At 49.4% G+C, this 21,651-nt stretch overlaps 2 protein-coding genes and 1 long non-coding RNA gene across 9 annotated transcripts in view; 1 reads left to right on the top strand and 2 right to left on the bottom strand.

Moving 5' to 3' along the window:
• LOC309336990 (major histocompatibility complex class I-related gene protein-like) overlaps nt 1-10,715 on the bottom strand; it is a 73,727-nt gene extending 63,012 nt beyond the window's left edge. Inside the window, exons 1-3 of one of the 3 annotated variants that reach the window (XM_081853584.1) lie at nt 10,542-10,712; nt 7,052-7,327; nt 3,321-3,596 (exon numbers count right to left, since the gene is read on the bottom strand). In XM_081853584.1, coding sequence (XP_081709710.1) covers nt 3,321-3,596; nt 7,052-7,327; nt 10,542-10,620 — 631 coding nt within the window. In that variant the 5' untranslated portion in view covers nt 10,621-10,712. Of the gene's footprint in view, nt 1-3,320; nt 3,597-7,051; nt 7,328-10,541 lie in introns of all 3 variants that reach the window. The other 2 variants (XM_081853582.1, XM_081853583.1) reach the window with 2 other exon arrangements.
• LOC309337008 (major histocompatibility complex class I-related gene protein-like) overlaps nt 1-21,651 on the bottom strand; it is a 56,044-nt gene that overhangs the window by 5,292 nt on the left and 29,101 nt on the right. The window lies entirely within an intron of this gene.
• Nucleotides 1-21,651, top strand: part of LOC309337333 — an 86,864-nt gene that overhangs the window by 63,493 nt on the left and 1,720 nt on the right. The window lies entirely within an intron of this gene.

Raw genomic sequence — 21,651 nt, 5'->3', positions numbered from 1 at the left:
AACCAAAAAGAGGAGGCGGGCGTCTGGGGAAGAAGGACTTTGGCAACCCAATCGCCCTTGAGTCCAATGTGTTTTGACTATACACAATTTTGGCTTTAGGCACAATTCACAGAATGTAACCCTTGTTCAAAAACTGGCTCCCTGGGTAGCTGTTGTCTGAAGGGGCTGTTCCAGGATCCTACCCACTTTGCAGTGCCTGGACTGGTTAACTTGGGTCTAGGAGGGAATATGACTCTGCTGGGGGGAGCAGGAAGGAAGGTCGGTCAAGCCCTTTCCCCACAGAAGCCCAAAACAAAACCTCCCCACCCCACCCCACCCCCTCACCTGTCCTCAACAGAACCTCCGTCCCAAAGAGGATGATTCCCAGCCTCCTTTGCACGTTGTCACCCTTGAAAACACTTCAATGTGGCTTTTGAGATGAAATCCTCAACCTCAACAAATATGCTCAGTGTCTCTGGGGTGAATTATCACCAGGCCCCATAGATGAAATTGCTCAGATCTCTCTAAGCACGGCTAATACATATGTGTCAGTCCGCAAAAAGGGAGGGTGCTAGAATTATTTTATGTTTAATTAATGTTCATATAAGCAAAGCTAATAAAGAGAGACAGGAAGAAAGCCAGTCCAAACACTTGATCATTTGATTGGCTCCTGTGCCAGATTCCTGAAGGCAGAAGAGGGGACTGTACCATTTCAAGGCAAGGGGTTGGGGAAGATGACACTTCTGAATGTTCCCCATAGGAAAAAAGTAAAATTCCTCACAAATAAAAAAATAGAAGGAGGTGTTGTAATCTTGAGCCATGTCAGAGGAATTTGCCTTTCTCCAGGCACCTGGCTTAGATTACTGTTGACCTCCCTGTCTGCGACTCCCGGCAGGAGACAGGTGGGGTCTCTATCCGCGATTCTCCTCAAACGTGAGAAGAACACACCACTCTTCCCTCCTCCCTGCATTCCCCAGGAGGGGGGAAAGAGACAGACAGAAATGTATTTACATGCCTTTATTTCTGTCTATGCAGCAGTACAGAGAAACATGTCTGCACTCTCCAAACACCAACAGCAGAGAGAGAGACTCCACCCCTGTACTTCCAGTACATGTCAGGTGACACACTGAGCTAACATCCGGTGCTCAGTACAGTGAACAGACTGTCCTTTCGCTCCCACGGTACAGTCACAAACATCAACATCCTGTTTGGCATTCCAGCCAGCTGCAGCTCGCCGGAGCATTGCTCCTTTTTCGTAACAGAAGGTAGAAGAGGGAATTCCCATACTCTCTCACTATATGCAGGTTTTCTGCTTCTAGGCCAAGAGTGGCTAACCTACAGACTTAGTGAGGGGGCTGCATCCGTATTTCACGGGCTCCCTACACATTTTCTATTTTAAAAAAAGGTTAATTAATTTAGTTTTAAAGACTTTCCCCATAGGTATGTAGGGGGAGGCGGGGCACATTGACACATCAACAATATTTCAATATCGATAAATGTTTGTGTCGTGACATCACTAAAACGTGTCTTTACATGTGTGAGTATGACAGTTGCGACCGCGCTGCCCGCCAGTTCGCCATTGGTGTTTGACGAGAGTGTGTGTTTTTTGTGCGGCCAACTAAAAAAAATACGTGAAATGTAAAAGTGTTCCAATGTTGTTTTTCGTCATTTACTTAAGACTTAAAAATACCAAAGGTAAATTATCCCACTCAGTAATCAGTATTACACATGATTTTTAAATAAGTTCAGTGGTTTTATTAATAATTGTTAGTTTTCTGAAAATGTCCGTTGGGGCACATTGATACGTATAAAAGTGACCCACTAATGTACAATAGTGCCCCAATATACAAGCTTCGGTCCAGCTCCTGCCCACCTAGCAGTTCGAAAGCACCCCTAAGTGCAAGTAGATAAATAGGTACCGCTTTATAGCGGGAAGGTAAACGGCGTTTTTGTGTGCGGCACTGGTGCTGGCTCACCAGTGCAGCTTCGTCACGCTGGCCACGTGACCCGGAAGTGTCTTCGGATGGCGCCGGCTCCCGGCCTCTGGAGTGAGATGAGCGCACAACCCTAGAGTCGGTCACGACTGGCCCGTACGGGCAGGGGTACCTTTACCTTTTATACAAGTTTGCATGAAATCTCTAAACTGATTTCCTACTCATGAAATTTGAAAAGAATAAAAACTGTTGTTTACTATGTGGCCAAAGTCATTTCTAAACATAAAATGACAGATTATCAAGTGTCATATCTCAGGAAATATCCAGGGTCTTGTATGTTTGTCTTCCTTATTGTAGAAGATAAGGCAAGCGTTGAGTTCAAGGATGCTGTTTTGCAGTTGCCAAATTTCTCAAAGGGCGCATCTCGAATATCATCTCTTTATACTTTTTCTTTTGACTTCAGTGGATATAATGTGCAAAAGAAGCTAAACGTTAAGGGAATATATTATTTTTTCTAAGCATATTTTTGGACTACCTAATGTAAGTCCTTTTACTTTTTAAAGTTTTTCCAAAGGTTTTTTTTAAATGGATAGGTGTTTGAGGAAAGATTAATACAAGTTTTGATGTTTTGTTAAGAAAACCTGCCATAAAGTCTATGATATCTGTGAAACACTGTTAGTTTTGAAACATAATTTAGATTTTTAAGTAACAAATTGTAGGGCTGGTTTATCTCACAATAAAAATTGCTTTTTTGATTAATTTTTTGTAAATAATTACCATTCTCATACAATTTGCGCTTTGTATCAAAGCGCCCCGTAGGTGGGGCACAATCATACAAATCCCATTTTTCCCCCAAGTCATTATATTCTCATTATCTTCTAACCTTAATGGTTCTTTTGATTGCTATTATAATATTGATTAGTTATGCCATGCATAAAGCAATATTTTTAAATTATCTGACTCATTTTGGTACATAAAATATGAGATTGAATTTTTCTGCATCAATCTGCCCCACTTTCCCCTACCCAAGTGTAAAGGCAAAAGGTTTTTCCGTATCCCGCCTCAAATCTGTCCATTTCCATTTTATTTTTTTAGTTAATTTAAAATGCATTTTGCTTTCCTGGCCCCTTCCCTGCTGTTTCTTTGTGCCCCCTCCTCTCATTTGTCTTTTGCCTCCCTTATTCTAGCCAAAGGGGCATGGGGGGCTGTTTATAAGCATCTCTCCCCCCATCATACTCTGAAGTGACCCCTTTTCTCCTCCCAGAGGCCCAAACTTATTTCTGCCTCCCCCACCAAGAAAAGTGTTTGCTGTTTGGTCCAGAAAGGAAGACTGTTAAGGGGGGAGGGGAATTTGTAGGGAAACTGCCCCACTGAGCCCCCCTCCCCTCCCCACTGCCCCCCCCTCACCTGTCCTCAGCAGAGTCTCCTTCCCGTAGTCCAGGTGTCTCTGCAGCCACTCAATGCAAATCTCCTCCAGGTAGTGCTTCTGGCCCTGGTTCCAGGCCAAGTCACGATCCCACTTCCTCTTGGTCACTTCGGCCCCCGCATCAGCTGCCGTCCAGGTGAGGGTCTCCTTGTCGAAGGCGATGAAGTCTCTCCCGTCGTAGCCGTACTGCCTATAGCCTCCTTTGCGCCCGTCTGACCTCAGCTCACAGCCGTACATGTACTGAAGGGTGTGGATCCCTGGAAGGACCAGAAGAGACCCAGGAGGTCAAGGGGGGGTCAGAGCAGCCCCTCCCCCATCAGCAAAAGAGACCAGGAAAAAGGATTTATTTGCCTGAGACTCAGGGAAGAGGCAGCAGTCAGAGGCGAGAAAAATCAACCAGCATTGTATCTTTTTGAAGGCTCATCCGCATAACACCTTCACTGAGGGAAACGCTACAATCCTGAGCCTACAAAGCCCCCCTCTAATTGCCCCCCCTCTCATCGCCTCACACTCCCCCCCCCCATTCCTAGTGGATTCTCCCAACTCCCTGGAGGCGGGGGAGGGGTGGGGTTTCCCTTCCTGCCCAAGAGGAGCATCCCTTGCGGGGTCGGAGGTCACAGTCTGTCCCTCTTTCCCCCCAGCTCTGCTCCTCTGGATCTTGCCCCTTTTGGGGAGACGCCTCAGCTGCCCCCGTTTCCCCCACCCCAGAAAGAGAAAAGGGGCAGCATGGAAGGGGGGCACCCACACATGGGGGGCCCTTTCAAGAGAGAAGGTCTCTTCCCCTCCATCTCTCCCCCCCCCCCAGCTTCTCCATATCAAGGACCTTTTCCCTAAAAGGAGGAAAGTCATGGAAGGGCCTTTGGAAAAAGAAGTTTCCTCATAGCCTGAGAGGGAAAGGGAAGCCGCAAGGGGGGGGGTTGCCCCACTTCAAAATGGCCCCCCTGCTCAGCAGAAGCCAGGCTGCCCTTGTCAAAGATGGTGGGTCCCTTCATCCTCCTGCCCACCCCAGGGGGCTACCACCAAATCTTCAAAACAACAACAATAACAAACAAACAAACAAATAAATAAATAGTGTTTGCTGATGTTTTATGTACATTTTATGGATTTTTCCTGATTTTATTTTAACTTTCTAGGTTGCATACTATCTTGTTACACTTTTATGGAAACTACATATTATAAATACTTTAATAAAACCTTCAGTCAATCGATAATAAAAGAAGAGCTGGTTTTCATTAGCCAGTCAATGTCCACCAAATAAATCCTTCATCAGTGAATACATGATCCTTATACAGTGGTTCCTTGGAAGTCAATCAGCTTGGCTCCCGAACACCGCAAACCCAGAAGTAAGTGTTCCGATTTGCAAACGTTCTTTGGAAGCCAAACTTCTGACTGAGTGCAGGAAGACAGGCTTTGGTTTTCGAACGGTTCCGGGAGTCAAATGGGAGTTGAATCAACTGACTTTATTGGAAGGCAGCTCAAAGATTCAGTACATCCCATTTATTGCTGTGGAAAGAGGTGCCATGGATAAATTTTGACCTCTGTTACTTCAGTCACAACTGGTTGAAATGGAAATATAGATTATTCTGCTCTCATTCAGACCACATAACTGTGAGATGTTCTTATATATGCTAATGCTCGTGACTTTTAAATCTGCTCTTCAATTCCAGTATCTGAAGCACTGATCTGGTGTTTTCACTTGGCAGGTGGCATCACCCGGCACCCGCTGAGACCCCAGACCCCTGGCAGGGCCCACAGGTGCTGAGGACCCCAGCCCTGTCTCCTCTAGGCCAGCCAGCAGGGTCAGCAGACAGCCATTGTGATTTCCCACAACAAAACCATGGAGAGAAGCTACATCAGGGACCCCAAGATAGGAGAGGAAATGGCAGTTGCTGCTCCTGGCCATGTACAGAGTTCTGTTGCTCTTTGTGTAGCCTGAGGGAGCTCAGCAATGGAGGAGAGGCTGTCCCAGAGGACACCAGGTTGCTCTCACTTCTGATTTAGGCTTCCCCTTTCATCTCAGGAGCCCTTGGCTTACAGCTGAATTGAGTTTGGGTATAGAATGTCTTGCATTACAGAAGCCTCTCTCAACAGAAATCCTGCTTTCCTTGGCCGGATTCAGCTAACACAGCTAGTCTAAAAACCAAGTCTTACTTACACAACTGGGGCTTTCTCCCCATCTCCTTCCCCACAAATCAGCTGGAGGGTGGGAGAAGCCCCAGAAAGGTGTGCAGGGGGAGGAGAAGGGAAATTGCTCCCTCTAGGAAGTAGAATGATTGTAACAGTGCTACTTTGGAGTCCTCCCTCTAGAACTACTCAACATATTGAAGAAGAAGGAGAAGGAGAAGAAGAAGAATCTTTTCCAAGACCATGTCCCAAGGTGATATAGTTCTTCCTTGCAAGGGTTTCTTCCTTGCAAGCCTGACAAGGCCAACGAAGGCCACAGAGGGCTCGGGACACAATCAAGCTGACATCTTTGGCAAGGCTCCTTCCACCTCCATTATTCTGTGTCACAGGTGGGGAATCTCTCTGGCTTCAGGGCCCAGATCCTGATCAGGATTGTCCCCCTGGGCCAAAAGGGGCAGGAGGGTGAATCTGACATCCGTCAATCTCACCCACCTTTCTACCCCTCCACTTCAGTTATCGTTTTAAGTGCTGGGACACCTTTTGATGCTGTTAGGGGCAGTGGTAAAATCCTGAAGCAGGGAGCCTGCTTAGGAAGTGAGGAAGTGGAGAAGCCTGGAAGGTAAAGGTGCAAAATCACATAGAGATCTCCCTCCAGACCCAGCAGAGGCTCCCACTTCTGAAGTTCTGCTCCAAAATTGCAATTGGAGGGGGGGGGGGGGGGGAGTCACTCAACTTTGGGGCTAAACAAAATTCCTCCCCCCCCCCTTCCAGCATGCTGGCTCCTTTCTCACAACTAACGTCTCAAAAGGACTGACATCTTCTGACTCATTTCAGAAGGAAGTTTAAAAACAAAAATGTGTGCCAAGAGGCTTTGGCCAGAGGTCTGCCAGCTTTTACTGAGTTTAGTGATTCCTGTCATAACAGTTCCAAGGCTGGATGGGGCAGGGGGAGGAGTGTGGCAGAATGCTGGAGATGTGGGAGCCATGGGGGCTCTGGTCCACCCCCCACTCCATGTATTTGCCACTCTGACCCCCCCAAAACTCAGTCCATTTGTGCTCCTTAAAAAGGCTTCTCTTTCAACACTGTGCCAGGGAGTGGGAGGGGCTTGGTGATGGTCAGAAGGGCCAGCCAATCAGCACCTCAGTCTGGGCAGCTGGCTTCTCCTTAAGAAGGACCAGAACTCAAGGCTTGCTTGTCTCAGCCTCAGGATCCCACCCTTCTCTTCCCCTCCCAGAGGAAAATGAACTAGACAGATTCCCACCTCAGAAGGCCTGAGCCAAGCCCAGCATGGAAGGAGGGCAGGCAATGGAGACATTTTCTGGGTAGGATGTGCAGGTCCAGAGTGTCATACTGGGGGGGGGGTCTCTGCCCTCCAAGTCTCCCTCTCTGTAACCCCCACCCCACCCCACCCCTGCCCCCATTAAGACCTTCATTAAGGGAAGGGGAGATGCCTCTGCCCTGGTGGAGACCCCCACCCTCCATTTCCTTTCCTCCCAGCAGACCCCTCCCTGTAATTCTGGCCCTGGAGGAAACATTATTGGGGGGGGGGCAGAGGTGTGACTCTGTTCCTCTCCTGCCTTCCACTCACCTCCACTCTGGTTGTAGCGATTCTGCAGAGTCTGCAGACCCACCCTGAACACCAGCTCAGTGTTCCGAACATACTGAGAGTTCCTGTGCCAGTACTGAGGATCGTCCTTTTCCACCTTCCTTATCCAGGGGACACTAGGCAGCCGCTCCTTGGTGTCACTGTCGTACTGAACAAATTGCTGGTCATCCACGTACCCCACAGAAATGAACTGGGGCAGCCCCTGGCCAGGCTCAGACACGGCTGTGGCAAAGTACCGCAGGGAGTGAGAAGTGGAGCCTGGAAAGGAAGAGAAAAGGGGGCAGAGAGTTAGGGGTCCTGCAGATGAAGGCAGCAGCCTAATCCTGCTGTATTACAAGCAGCAGCCCTAAATCAGGAGATCCAAAGTTCAGCAGGGTTTGGGGGAGTTTGTAGACCTGCCCTTAAACACAGAGGTGGCAGAGCCGAGGGAGCCTAAGAATCAGAGTTGAAAAGGGGAGAGGATATAAATACAAGTAACAACAACAATAGCCCATGGAGCAGAGGGTGAGAAAAAGCTCTGGCGGGCAGCACTAAATCTCTGCTGAGGCTCCATGTGAGACTTGAGAGAGGCCAGCCCTCCCCTTTTGCCAAGGGGGCAGGAATTGCCCCCCACTTGCAAGCGCCAAGCTGATGAGAGCTCCCACAACATGGTCTGAAGGCCCAGGATGCAGGCACCGAACGGAAGCTAAGCAGGCTCAGGTCTGGGAAGTGGATGGAGGGGAGACCAGACAGAAACAGCTCACAAAGACTTGGGGAGGGAGGGAGCTGATCACAGGCTTTCAGCATCATACCTGGGGCTTCTGCCCCCACCAGAACACCCCCCTCTGACGGAAAAGCTGAGTCGAGTTCAGCGAGAGATGGGGCATTTCCGTGGGGAAAGGTAGAGGGGCACAGTGCTAAAAGGGGAAGAAGGGGCTATTCCTGTTTTGCCTCAGGTAGCAGAAATGGGACATGGATTTATACACCGCCCTATACCCGGAGGTCTCAGGACGGCTCACAGAACAAAATCAAAATATAAAACTACAAAATATTCAATAATAAAAAGAGCCAGTACCCCCCCAAAAAAACCCCACACTTTTAATAGGATGTCAATCAAATCAACCAAAGGCCTGGTTAAAAGGGAATGTTTTTGCCTGATTTAGTCAAAAGGTGTACAATGAAGGTGCCAGGCGAACTTCCCTGGGGCGAACCTTCCACAGACAGGGTGCCACTGCAGAGAAGGCCCTGTTCTCGCATTGCCTCCAATCTCCGCCCTCCGGACCTCTAGAGGAGGTGGCACAGGAAGGAGGGCCTCAGAAGATCATCTCATTGTCCGGGTAGGTTCATATAGAAAGAGATGGTCCTTGAGGACCCTGTGAAAATTGTGTCAAATGCACTTTGGACAACTTCACCCTCAAGTAGGAAGAAGCCCGCTTGAGTTTGGCCAGTGACTCATCTCAAAACAACCAGGAAACTAAAATAAAAATCATAGACAGGACTCTGAGGGTCCAGCCCCCCTGCGATGGCGGCATCTCGACTGCAGCATCCATGGCAGATGGCCAAACAACCTCTACTAACAAATCTCCAAGGAAGGAGAATCTACCACCTTCTGAGGGAGATCCACTGTGGAAAACAAAGTTCAAGGAAGCGTAAACCAGCAAGATGAGTTTGCTTGAATTACATACGCCGTGATGGTGTGTCGACTCTGCTACCTCCCTCCGCCTCGGTTTCCTTTCAGGCAAGATCAAATGGGACCCACGTCTAAGACCCTCCTCTCCCAGGGCAGGGGCTTCCCCCACTTCAAACCACAAGAGCTCAGAGCAAGGCTGCCTCTGGTTGTGGCATCTGGCTAAACAACACAGGCAGTTCTGCTCAGTAGTCGGGAGACACAGAGCCACAAAATGAGTCACACGTGAGACCCCAAAATGAGGAGGAATCTGAAGGAACCAGGGGTCCCCACCACCCTTTGGCCAGCCCTGTAGCACAGTGAGGGGGCAGCCCCCCATATGGAGAGGGTTCAAGAGAGAAATAACAGGTCTTACTCTTTAGTTCTTACAGCTTTTAAGTTACTTTGAGAATTTGTATGCACAAGCAACTTTTAAACTAAAGATAGTATTATATTCATACCATTTTACATTAGAGAACCACAGAAACGATTTACAATAAAGATTCAACTAGGTAGCCATGCTGGTCTGATGCAATCGAAATAAAAAAATTGTCCAGTAGCACCTTAGAGGCCAACTAAGTTTGTTCTGACCAAAAAAATTCCTTCCAGTAGCACCTTAAAGACCAACTAAGTTAGTTTTTGGTATGAGCTTTCGTGTGCATGCACACTTCTTCAGATACACTGAAACAGAAGTTTCCAGACACTTCTATATAGTGAGAAGGTGGGGAGGGGTATTACTCAGAAGGGTGGTGGGAATGGGTGATTAGCAGATAGGTGTGATGAGCCTGTGGACGACTCTTAACGACAGGCTCATCACACCTATCTGCTAATCACCCATTCCCACCACCCTTCTGAGTAATACCCCTCCCCACCTTCTCACTATATAGAAGTGTCTGGAAACTTCTGTTTCAGTGTATCTGAAGAAGTGTGCATGCACACGAAAGCTCATACCAAAAACTAACTTAGTTGGTCTTTAAGGTGCTACTGGAAGGAATTTTTTTTGTTTTGACTATGGCAGACCAACACGGCTACCTATCTGTAACTAAGTTTGTTCTGGGCATAAGCTTTCGTGTGGATGCACACTTCTTCAGATACAAAGTGTCCAAAACATAGTGAAAGGGGCTGTACAGAAACGGAACAGAGGAGCCCCCTGCATAATTTACAAAATCTACATTTTTGACAGGCAACAGGAAGGGGTTTTTTTTGGGGGGGGGAGTCAGAACTGTAAAGCAGGCGAACCTGATTATGAATGTGGCTGTGAAAGGGAACTCCTGAACAAAACAAGATTGGGAATTGCGGGTGGAGACCCCTTATTCAGACGTCCCCCCCCCCCCATGAAGAGCTCTACACGCGTCCAGCTCCCACCCCCAGGCTGGTCTCCTGAGTGTTTAGCTGAGTTTTCAGAGCGGCTAAGGGTTAGAAGAGAAGAGAGAAGGTAAAAATTGAAGAAGAAAGACTGTACTGTATCCGTATCTCTCTCACACACTCACACACACCAGAGTCACCCCGAAGCTGCGGGGGGCGGGACAGGCGAGTCCCTTCCCCCCCCCTGAATCCTGCCAACCCCTTCCAGCTTTGCCTTGTTCTTCGCTTGAGCCCCGAGCCCAGGAGGGAAGCGGCCCCTGCCCCGGGCGGCATACAAAACAAGCCCCAAGTCGGGGAAAGAGGTGTCTGGGGAGGGATCCGGATCCACTTCGGACAAGAAACTCCCCGATCGCCCCTTTCTGTGCCCACGAAACGCAATTCCCAAAGAGCTGTGTCCTCCCCCCCCAAAAAAGGATTTAGTGGAAACTATTTTCTCCCCCCGCCCCAGAGCCCAGTCCTCACCTGCGCAGTCCAGGAGCAGCAGCAGGTGGGCAGCCGCCCCCAGGATCAGGGGGGGCCAGCGGAGAAGGAGGACCCCCATCTCTCCCCCAAACGAAGCTCCTTTTCCTCCTCTCACTCCAGCGACGTCCTTCTCCCTCCGACTCCGAGACCCGCTCTCTGCCCCGCCCGCGGAACCAGCAGCAGCGAGAGCCGGGATTGGGCGAGGGGAGAATATTCCGCCAATCGGAAATCTGCGCGCAGTTGGCGGCACCTGTCGCCAGGCAGAACTCGAGGCGCAAGTTTGGGAGCGAGGCTGGAGAGGGAAAGAGAAAGTGATTGCAGCTCCTCGCTGGGAGTCGCCGCCTCCCTCCCTCCCCCCTCCCTCCCCCCCCGGCAGCTCTTCCTGTCCTGCCCTGCAGGGGGGGCGGAGGGGGGGCAGGGGGGGGGACCCCAGGTTCAGTCCCCGCATCTCCAGGGGGGTCTGGGTTGCCCCCCTCTCTGGAACTGGGGGGAGGGGCTGTGAGATCCGGAGCGAGGTGGACTCGTGGCCCAAGTCAGTGCAGGGCAGCCTCCCGGGTCCTGTTTTTAAGAAGCCCTTGCATGGCTTCAAAGATGGCTCCCTTCTTCCTCCGCTGCCAGAGGCAGTAAATGCATGAGCATCCCACTCGCTGGGTGTCCCTCCCGTCCTCCTTGCATGCTTCCTTACTGGGGCATCTGGGTGGCCACTGGGAGACCGCCATGCTGCACTCGATGGGCCCCTTGGGTGTGATCCACCAGCCCAGCTCTTCTTCTGTGTCCCTCTATCTAGTGGCAGGGGGTTCCAACGGTTCACTGTGTGCCTTGTAAAGAAATGCTCAGTGTTGCAACTTGGGCTGAACCTCAGGGTTGAAGTCAAAACAGAGAGAGAGAGAGAGAGAGAGAGAGACACCACACAGAGAAGGGAAGCAGGTGGTGGGACACTGACAAACACGTTTGCTATCAGCACATGGTCAGGCCAGAGCCCACCAGCTTGCCATTATTTCCTTTCCCCATGTGCTTTTTAAAGGGGCATTTTATATCTCCACATATCTCTGCTTCCTTCTCTCGGCATACTGGCCCCAACATGAGTTTCTCTCCCCCTGCCTGGGACCCTCTTAAGTCTGCAGGCCCAGGGGAGTTGGGGGTCAGGGAGGCCCCCTTTGCCCAGCCAGCAAGACCCGGGGGCTGCCCAGCCTCTTCTGGAAGGCCCTGAGCCAAGGCTGGGTGCTTGGCCCAGAGAGTGCTTGGCCCACATCCCACTGCCAGAAGCCTGAACGCTTGAAACCTGAGCTAAGCATAGGACACACACAGAAGCTGCTGCCTTTTCCAAGAAATCAGCAAAGAGACAAGTAGTGGCCGCTCCTTGCCCAGCTACAAGGAAGATTTGGATTTAATGGGGAAGGGGGGCTGTGAAGTCGGAAGGTAAAGAATTATTTGGGAGTTCTCTTTTTCCCAAGCTGCGTGATCTCTATCATCCCTATTTCCCCTTGTCTGATGCCAAAATATTATTGTAAGTTTGGGGGGTGGGGTTAGTCTGCAGGATCCCTGAGTCCCTTCTGATTCCTGGATCCAGCCAAGATTGAAATCTAATGGAGGGGTCCATTGTTGAACTATCCTGGTGACATGATGGCCATAGATGTCTCCTAAGCACCCTCACTAGTATAACCAAAGAAGTTGCTCTCACCCCCAAACTGCCTGGTAGTTAGAAAGTCAAAAAGTTTCACCGTTTTGAGTAAGCTGAGCTGAGAAGAGGCAAGCAGGTGGAGAAGCTGTTTCAGTGCCAGGCTTGATTTCTGTTGGATGCCAAGGCGGTGACTCTGGGACTCTGCGGGGTGAATGCTATGAGCCCCTCCATCGAAGACTCAGGTGGTCTATAGGTGCAAATAAACCCCACACCCTTTAGACACCGCCATCTCTTCCGTCCCTCCTTCTAAGGAAACCCAACTCTCTGTGTAAATGCCTGGATCCATTGAAATCTTGCCCCTCTCGGAGACTGGTGTGCTGTGTGACAGTATATTTAAAGTATATATGAAGAAAACAGCCCCCATAATCATTTGCAGAAAGGGGGAGACTGTGGGGCAGTTGGACCAGCATCTAAAGTCAGTGATGGGCTGGATGAGGGTCAAGAAACTGAACCTCCCTCCCCAAACAAGGCGCAAATGCTGCTCAGGGAGATGCCATTCGCCCTGTCCTAAACATCGACAAACGTGACAGATAGTTCACATTTTGTTCTGTTGCTGCAGAATATCTCTTGGGTAGCTTTAAAAGAGGTTGAGATTAATTCATGGAGGAGGAGGAGGGGGCTATGGATGCCCCCCAGCCAAGATGGCTCCGCTCTTGCTTCCCATTTGGAGGCAGCCATGCTTCCAGATCCCCCTTTCTGGAAGTCCCAGGAGGAGGGCAGAGTGGGGCTCTGGCGCTCAGGGCCTGTTTTGGGGCTTCCCAGAAGAGGAGGCATCATCCAGTCGGCCATTGTGAGGACAAGAGGCTGGACTCGAGGGGCCTTTGGCCGGATCCAGCACCCAGGCTCTTCTTCTTGTTTCCCCTGTTAAAGTGACTCTCTCAGAGTCCGTTCTCTTCTTGGCCATTATTCACAGCAACAATTTGTGGTTGCAAGATGAGCCCCTGTGAAGAAGGAGGCTGGCTGTTTTGAGGGGGGCTCTCCAGGACCCACTTTGGGGACTCAATGGGCTCAGTCACCTCAGAGATGTCTTAAGCTTCACTTTTCACCTGCTCCATCTAGTTTTTCCTGGACAGGGATAGTCTGCCCACAAAGATCCATGTTCTGCTAACCTCCTGACAGGATTATTGCAATATATGTTGTTTTCCCCAATACAGTAGGGAGGCTTCAGCTGCTACAAGATAAACCTGACAGGATTTTCACTGTCGCAGCTCATTTAGACCAAATCTCACCGTGGCCAAAAGACCCTCTGCCTGTTGGTCTGGTTCTGAGTTCAATTCAAAGGGCTAGTCTTGTTTTAGAAAGTCCCTGGTGGCTTGAGGCTCCTTCTCCTCCCCTGGTCTCCTCTGTGGAGACTTTTCTCCCTCTCCTTTCTCTTCTTCATGGAGGTGGAGTGGGCGACAACAATTAACGGCCAGGAGGAAAATATTTTATTCTTCACAGACTTTAAAGAATTTTTCAGGACTTTAGACATTGCTGGATAGCTTTGTTATGTGGTTTTAAACCGCCCTTGATTCAAGTTACGGAGATGGTGGCATGTAGATGAACAAATAACAAAGCAGCTGCTTGAGGCAGCCTCTTCGGGAAGGAGCAGGCAGCCATTTCCCCTCCCTTTCTGCTTCACTGCCAGCCCTCCACAAAATGGCTTCCTTCCCTACAAGCAGGCCGGGTGGGGCTGCCTCAGCCTCCCCGCTTCCCTCCCTGCGAAGGAGACCTTTGGTGCAAGGGAGAGCAGCCAAGCAAGGCAGAAACTGAAAGCCACAGCAGCCCACAGATCAGACTGCCTGACTGGGAGATCAGCAGGCAGAAATGTCGCTCAGGGGAAGACGTTTCCTTTCTCCCCACAATGTCCCTCAGTGCCCAGATGGGGAGACCTTTGGCATTTGCCCTCTTGGCCTGGCCTGGGCCCTCTCCAGCCTTGGAAAGACCCGCCTCCCTCAGCATGCAGGACAAAACCCTGAGCCTCCACAGCTCTCTTCCTCAAGACCAAGTGGCCAGGACTCCTGGGTCCCCTTTGGGAGGAGACTCGGCAGGAGCCAGGACTCCTGGGTCCCCTTTGGGAAGAGACTCGGCAGGAGCCAGGACGCCTGGGTCCCCTTTGGCAGGAGACTCGGCAGGAGCCAGGACTCCTGGGTCCCCTTTGGGAGGAGACTCGGCAGGAGCCAGGACTCCTGGGTCCCCTTTGGGAGGAGACTCGGCAGGAGCCAGGACGCCTGGGTCCCCTTTGGGAAGAGACTCGGCAGGAGCCAGGACTCCTGGGTCCCCTTTGGGAGGAGACTCGGCAGGAGCCAGGACTCCTGGGTCCCCTTTGGGAAGAGACTCGGCAGGAGCCAGGACGCCTGGGTCCCCTTTGGCAGGAGACTCGGCAGGAGCCAGGACTCCTGGGTCCCCTTTGGGAGGAGACTCGGCAGGAGCCAGGACTCCTGGGTCCCCTTTGGGAGGAGACTCGGCAGGAGCCAGGACGCCTGGGTCCCCTTTGGGAAGAGACTCGGCAGGAGCCAGGACTCCTGGGTCCCCTTTGGGAGGAGACTCGGCAGGAGCCAGGACTCCTGGGTCCCCTTTGGGAGGAGACTCGGCAGGAGCCAGGACTCCTGGGTCCCCTTTGGGAGGAGACTCGGCAGGAGCCAGGACGCCTGGGTCCCCTTTGGCAGGAGACTCGGCAGGAGCCAGGACTCCTGGGTTCCCTCTGGGAGGAGACTCGGCAGGAGCCAGGACTCCTGGGTCCCCTTTGGGAGGAGACTCGGCAGGAGCCAGGACTCCTGGGTCCCCTTTGGGAAGAGACTCGGCAGGAGCCAGGACTCCTGGGTCCCCTTTGGGAAGAGACTCGGCAGGAGCCAGGACTCCTGGGTCCCCTTTGGGAGGAGACTCGGCAGGAGCCAGGACTCCTGGGTCCTCTTTGGGAGGAGACTCGGCAGGAGCCAGGACTCCTGGGTCCCCTTTGGGAAGAGACTCGGCAGGAGCCAGGACTCCTGGGTCCTCTTTGGGAGGAGACTCGGCAGGAGCCAGGCCTCCTGGGTCCCCTTTGGGAGGAGACTCGGCAGGAGTCAGGACTCCTGGGTCCCCTTTGGGAGGAGACTCGGCAGGAGCCAGGACTCCTGGGTCCTCTTTGGGAGGAGACTCGGCAGGAGCCAGGACTCCTGGGTCCCCTTTGGGAAGAGACTCGGCAGGAGCCAGGACTCCTGGGTCCCCTTTGGGAAGAGACTTGGCAGGAGCCAGGCCTCCTGGGTCCCCTTTGGGAGGAGACTCGGCAGGAGCCAGGACTCCTGGGTCCCTTTGGGAGGAGACTCGGCAGGAGCCAGGACTCCTGGGTCCCCTTTGGGAGGAGACTCGACAGGAGCCAGGACTCCTGGGTCCCCTTTGGGAGGAGACTCGGCAGGAGCCAGGACTCCTGGGTCCCCTTTGGGAGGAGACTCGGCAGGAGCAGGACTCCTGGGTCCCTTTTGGGAGGAGACTCGGCAGGAGCAGGACTCCTGGGTTCCCTTTGGGAGGAGACTCGGCAGGAGCAGGACTCCTGGGTCCCTTTTGGGAGGAGACTCGGCAGGAGCCTGGACTCCTGGGTCCCCTTTGGGAGGAGACTCGGCAGGAGCCAGGACTCCTGGGTCCCCTTTGGGAAGAGACTCGGCAGGAGCCAGGACTCCTGGGTCCCCTTTGGGAAGAGACTTGGCAGGAGCCAGGCCTCCTGGGTCCCCTTTGGGAGGAGACTCGGCAGGAGCCAGGACTCCTGGGTCCCTTTGGGAGGAGACTCGGCAGGAGCCAGGACTCCTGGGTCCCCTTTGGGAGGAGACTCGACAGGAGCCAGGACTCCTGGGTCCCCTTTGGGAGGAGACTCGGCAGGAGCCAGGACTCCTGGGTCCCCTTTGGGAGGAGACTCGGCAGGAGCAGGACTCCTGGGTCCCTTTTGGGAGGAGACTCGGCAGGAGCAGGACTCCTGGGTTCCCTTTGGGAGGAGACTCGGCAGGAGCAGGACTCCTGGGTCCCTTTTGGGAGGAGACTCGGCAGGAGCCTGGACTCCTGGGTCCCCTTTGGGAGGAGACTCGGCAGGAGCCAGGACTCCTGGGTCCCCTTTGGGAGGAGACTCGGCAGGAGCAGGACTCCTGGGTCCCTTTTGGGAGGAGACTCGGCAGGAGCAGGACTCCTGGGTCCCTTTTGGGAGGAGACTTGGCAGGAGCCAGGACTCCTGGGTCCCCTTTGGGAGGAGACTCGGCAGGAGCCAGGACTCCTGGGTCCTCTTTCTGGCAGGCAAAAGGCATCTTCCTCTCTAGCTGACTCTCCCTTCAAAAAATGAATATTTATATCCAGGTGGCATTCATGTTCTCCTCATAATGGCCCTGAGAGGCCCAAGGTCCCTGAGGGAGCTTCATGGCTGCGTGGGGATTTGAACCCAGGACTCCCAGGCTCCCATAGCCCAGTCAAACCACAGCCCCACACTGGATCCTTGCAGGCTTCTCCACCTCTCAAGACCAGGCCTGCAGGGACATCTCTCCTGACATTATTTTTGTCCCCTTCTTGGTATCGTGTGGAAACAGCAACGAGTCTTCTTGCCCCTTAAAGGCTAAGAAATAGATTGTGGCATAAAAGCGTCCTTGGTGTGTTTCTCTGTTCCAAGCTGGATTGTTTCCCAGGGGACTTTGTCCCCTTCTGCCTCCCTCAGCAACCTCTGAGTCAGGTTGGAAAGTCCCAGGGCAGTTCCCAGAAGGAGGCCTTTTTATTTTTAATGTTTGCTTTCATTTTTACTTACAAGAATAGCTGAGGGTGCAGTAAACAGTCTTTGGCAAGTTGCAATAATCTAAATTTCATTTGCATGCCAAGTTAGCAGAGGAATCTCAAGTGACTGCATCTCAGGCTGCTTGACTGACATTTCTCACAGGGATTGAAGAACGGAGGCAGATTTTGCTGAGAAAGTCCTCATCCTCCATTAACACTGGTGTTTGTGTGTGTTTGTTTCCTGCCCTCCCTCTCTCTCTCTCTCTCTGCCATGAGACACCCTCCCCCATTTCTGCACAGTCCCTAGTTGTATTTTCTCGCTTTCCCCTTTTTGCGATCCTCCGCTGCCCCCTGCCGGCTGCTTTCTTCCCCGGCTGAAATGGAAATCAGGTGATTTCTAGGAAATCCTTCAAGGGACCAGTTGAAGCAAGTCACGGGTCGCAAAAAAATGGTCAAGGTTCCCACATATGTCACAGCTTTGGAATCGGTGCAAGTGGGTGTATGCCTACCTATCGTGTGGAAAAGCGGAAATATATAAAACTTTTACAAATCACGTAATCAGAAAAAACCTATTTAGAGTATGGGGAAAGTATAAAAACTTATTAGAAAGAAAAACACCACTGTGGATATCCCCAGTGGAAGCTAAAACCAGGAAAAGAACAAATATGGATAAGCAGTGGTTAAAGTGAAATTTTATCTCTTACTGGACAGGAACCAAAATGAGAAATCTTGAGGAATTACAATGACAATAAAGATATTATTATTATTATTATTATTATTATTATTATTATTATTATTATTAATTAAGAAATCTCGTTACCAATTAGCTACAGGTACATCACATTAATGAATTGTTTAAGATGGCTTAAAATGGAAAAATGGCTTTGCAGAACAAAAGTCTCAGTTTACCAAAGACCTATTAGATACTAATATAAAAGTATTATCAAATATGTACAAACTGCTGTTGGAGTGGGAAACGAAAGAGGAATTTGTGAAATTTATCAGGATTATGTGGGCACAGGATGTGGGTCACAATACTGATCATGAATTATGGGGAAAGTTGTGGAAAATAAATATGAATTTTATGGTAAGTTATGCGATAAAAAACTGTATGATAAAAATGGCCCACAGATGGTATTTAATACCCAGCAATTTGGGGGAAATGTCTAAAAAAGAAATGTATATGTTGGAAGTGTAATGAAATTGAGGGATCTTTTATTCACATGTGTTGGTCGTTCAAAATTATTAAGGGATATTGGGAAACGATATAAAATGAATTTAAAAAGATACACCTGAGAGTTTCCTTTTGGGGATGGTAACAACAGAGGTCCCCCAAAAACAAGAGAGTTTATTTCTATGTGCCACTGCCGCAGTTAGAACCTTATTGGCACAAGGGTGGAGAACAAGGATAGAACCCACTCAGGAAGAATGGCAGTGTAAAATGTTTGAATGTACTGAACTGGCTGGTCTGATGAACAGAGTAAGAGAAAACAGATATAAGGAATATAAGGAGGAATCGATAATGCTTATTGCATATTTCATGAACCAGTATAGAGAAAGACATAGCTTAGCATGGCTTGTATAAATCCAGCAGTTGAAATAGATGAGAATATTTGATAACAAATTGGATGATTTAAAAGATGTGGATTACGCAGAGTAGAAGAAAAGCAAAGGAACCAGGAAAAGTGTGGAAGGAAAGTCATATGGTATATGTATACATGCTGTATTTGGTATGAAGTTGTAAGTGGGGCGAGGGTAGGAGAGAGGGGTTAAATATGCTCTGTTCTTGGACTTCCGGAGGCGGCGCCTACGACAATGGCGGATTCCCTCTGATACAGAGAGGAGAGATCCACAGAAATAGGGTCTTGCCGCTGCAGCGAAGCGGAGACCCTCTCAAAAATCGCAGGCGGAAGAAGCCTGCGACCGTGGGACTCGGCGAGCACCGTTTGCGCCCCCCCCCCCGTTTAGCAAAGGGACCCCATCAAGGGCTCCGGAGAGAGACGGGGTTTGACGTGGTGCTGAGAGTCAATCACTACTTCTGTGGAATGAAGCTGCATAGCCAATGTCGGAGAGCGCTGTCCTTTTTCCTGTGACGATTCGGACTTTAAACAACAACCCGTGAGTAGGGTAATTGAAATTTTCGGACTTAAAAAATATTTCTGAATTTTGAACCGAGACGGGAAAGTGTAAACAGGAAGTCCACTTCCCACTCCTTGTATAAAGAATAAAGGAAAGACTTTACAGCTAAAAGCCGGGTAAATTGACAGCCAGGAATTTCCCGCACTTTTAATCATCAACCCCCCTCAAAAAAGGGGGGGAAATTTGACTTTTAAACCTCGCTGAGAGTGTGTTAAGAAAGCAAGTTTCCACTGTCCCTAATCTGGGGACGGAATGACAGGAAAGAAATCGTCGGCGATGCCTATAATTTGAATATAGAATAATCGACAGATAGAATTGGAAAAAAGGGGAAAAAATAATCCTAATGCTCCCCTCTGCTTGTGTGTTCTACGTTGAAAGGAAAGAAAATATTTGAGAATTGAAAGTAAATTTCCTTGTTGGTTACAATTTAAAAATGGATGCCAAAAGTAACTACACCCCCTAGAGGAAGCCTGCCAGTGTGTTTGCTACAACTCACAAAGGGAACATTGTAACTGGGAAAATAGATCATGGGACTAGCTCCCTGACCTTGACAAAATGACTAGAAAGAAAGTATTATCTACCCTGGACAAAATATACGATGCGCTGCTCCAGCTGGATGAGAAAGTAACTTTGATGAATCAACAGATGGTCTATATAACAGCTGCAGTCGGCAAGGAGGTGACAATGAGGAATGTAGTTACAGAAATTCCACAGGAAGTTGGCCCAATAGAGCAAGTGCAAAGGCAGAGAAAGATGGAAGAGGCTGTGAATACACCTCAAAAGATAAAGAGACTTCAAGTCCTACATGACCAAAAGTTGCAACATTGGGAGATGGAACTTGGAGGACACTGGCTAAATTTTGGATTTAAGAAAAGTTTTATCTTTGGTGAGACTGTGAAATAGGTCGAAGACTATTTCTGGAATAACTGTTTTGTGGATTATAAACTAAATGATGGGGAGTGCATCACCGGGGATTGGGACAACTGGATGAAAGGAAATGAAGAATATTACTGTATGGAACTCCCTGGAGATTGGCCTCCCAAAGGGAAAGAGAAGAAAATGCGAAAGAACCCAACGGGGAGCAAGGATCTATGCAACTATAAACAGAAACAAGAAAACCTGCAGAGGGGGCTTAGAAGTGACTTGAGGGCCTCAGACATCAGAACGCCGGACTGAGGAGGATATAAGGATATAAGGACTGTCATCATCCGGAACCAGAAAAATGGGACGTTGGATAAATTCAGAATGAGAAATGCGTTTTGTAATAAACTTATATTTATGGAATTAGTGTAATACTAATGAAATATTAAGAGATGCAGGAAAGGTATAATTGGCTATAGCAAAAAAGTTAAGTGTAAAGTTTAAATTTGTTTTCTTTAAGATTAAAAGGATAAGATAAAAAGTAACGAGATTAATGCAAAAAATGAAGAGGTTTGAATAATAAGGGTGAATTTGCTGAACAACTTTTTAAAATGGAATACAAAGAGGGAGGTGGGAGGAAGTCAGGAAAATAAGTCAAAGAACGTCGAAAAATTTAAAAAGAGGGTTTTTATTTTTATATTTTTATTTTTCTTTCTTTTTGTTTTGTTTTTGAGTTGAATTTTTGGTCTCTGTAATCTCTTTTTTCTTTGTGTTTAATTTTTGCTGTTGTCTTTGTAATCTTTCTTCTTGTTAAAATCTAATAAAATATCATTTTAAAAAAATAAATAAATATGCTCTGTTCTTGATTTTGAAAATGCAAATAATTTTTAAAAAAAATTGATCCCCTCTCCACGGAGGCGTTTTCAAGGTGGGCACCCACCCCTACACCGATGGAGGAGCTGCTCAAATGTTAACATACGTCTCAGTCTACAACCTTCTAATATTATACAATAAAATTATAATGGTACAGGAATAATAATTAGGAGTGTTTTGCAGTTCTCCATGTGTTTCCTAGATGTTCACACACAAATGATTTTGCAGTGCTCCACTATTGCCTTAAGTTGTGTTTTCCGTGAAGTCCCATTGTACGTAGCATAACTCACACACCAAGGCCTGCCCAACACATTTTGACACCTGAGGCCGGCCCCCAAAATGGCATCCCTCCCCCTACCAGGGAAGAAGCAGCGAGGGAAGATTTACATCCAGGGCGGAGGGAGAAAGATTAGCTCATTTTAAATGGTATTGTTTTAACATTTTGGTGTTTGATGCCCTGAGCTCCTTGGGAGGAAGAGTGGGATAAAAACGTAAAACAAATTAAATATTTTGGGCATCATCTTTTCATTTCAGTGGGAGAACTTCCTCCTGGGATTGCGGACTTTTGGGGGAACCCCACCACACTCTGCCCCAGATCAGATATCTATATATTTCTTTTATTATATTCGCCCCAACCATCCTTTCTTCCAACCTGGAACCAAAAGCAACATCCAGGTGGTCCCCCACCCGGGCACTGACTTCAGACCCGCTTGGCCTCATGTAACTTAATCCCACCCCAGCAAAACCACAGATTCTGTCCCCATCTCACTTTGGACTCTAGTTCTTCACTCACTTTGCAACAGAAGACCAATTATTGGCACCTCCCGGCCAGAGTCTGTAAATATTCTCAGGAGA

This window comes from Podarcis erhardii (assembly GCF_964252035.2).
Source record: "Podarcis erhardii genome assembly, chromosome: 2".
NCBI lineage: Eukaryota > Metazoa > Chordata > Lepidosauria > Squamata > Lacertidae > Podarcis > Podarcis erhardii.
The sequence above is the reverse complement of the archived record's forward strand: the minus strand, read 5'-3'. Positions and strand labels throughout refer to the sequence as shown.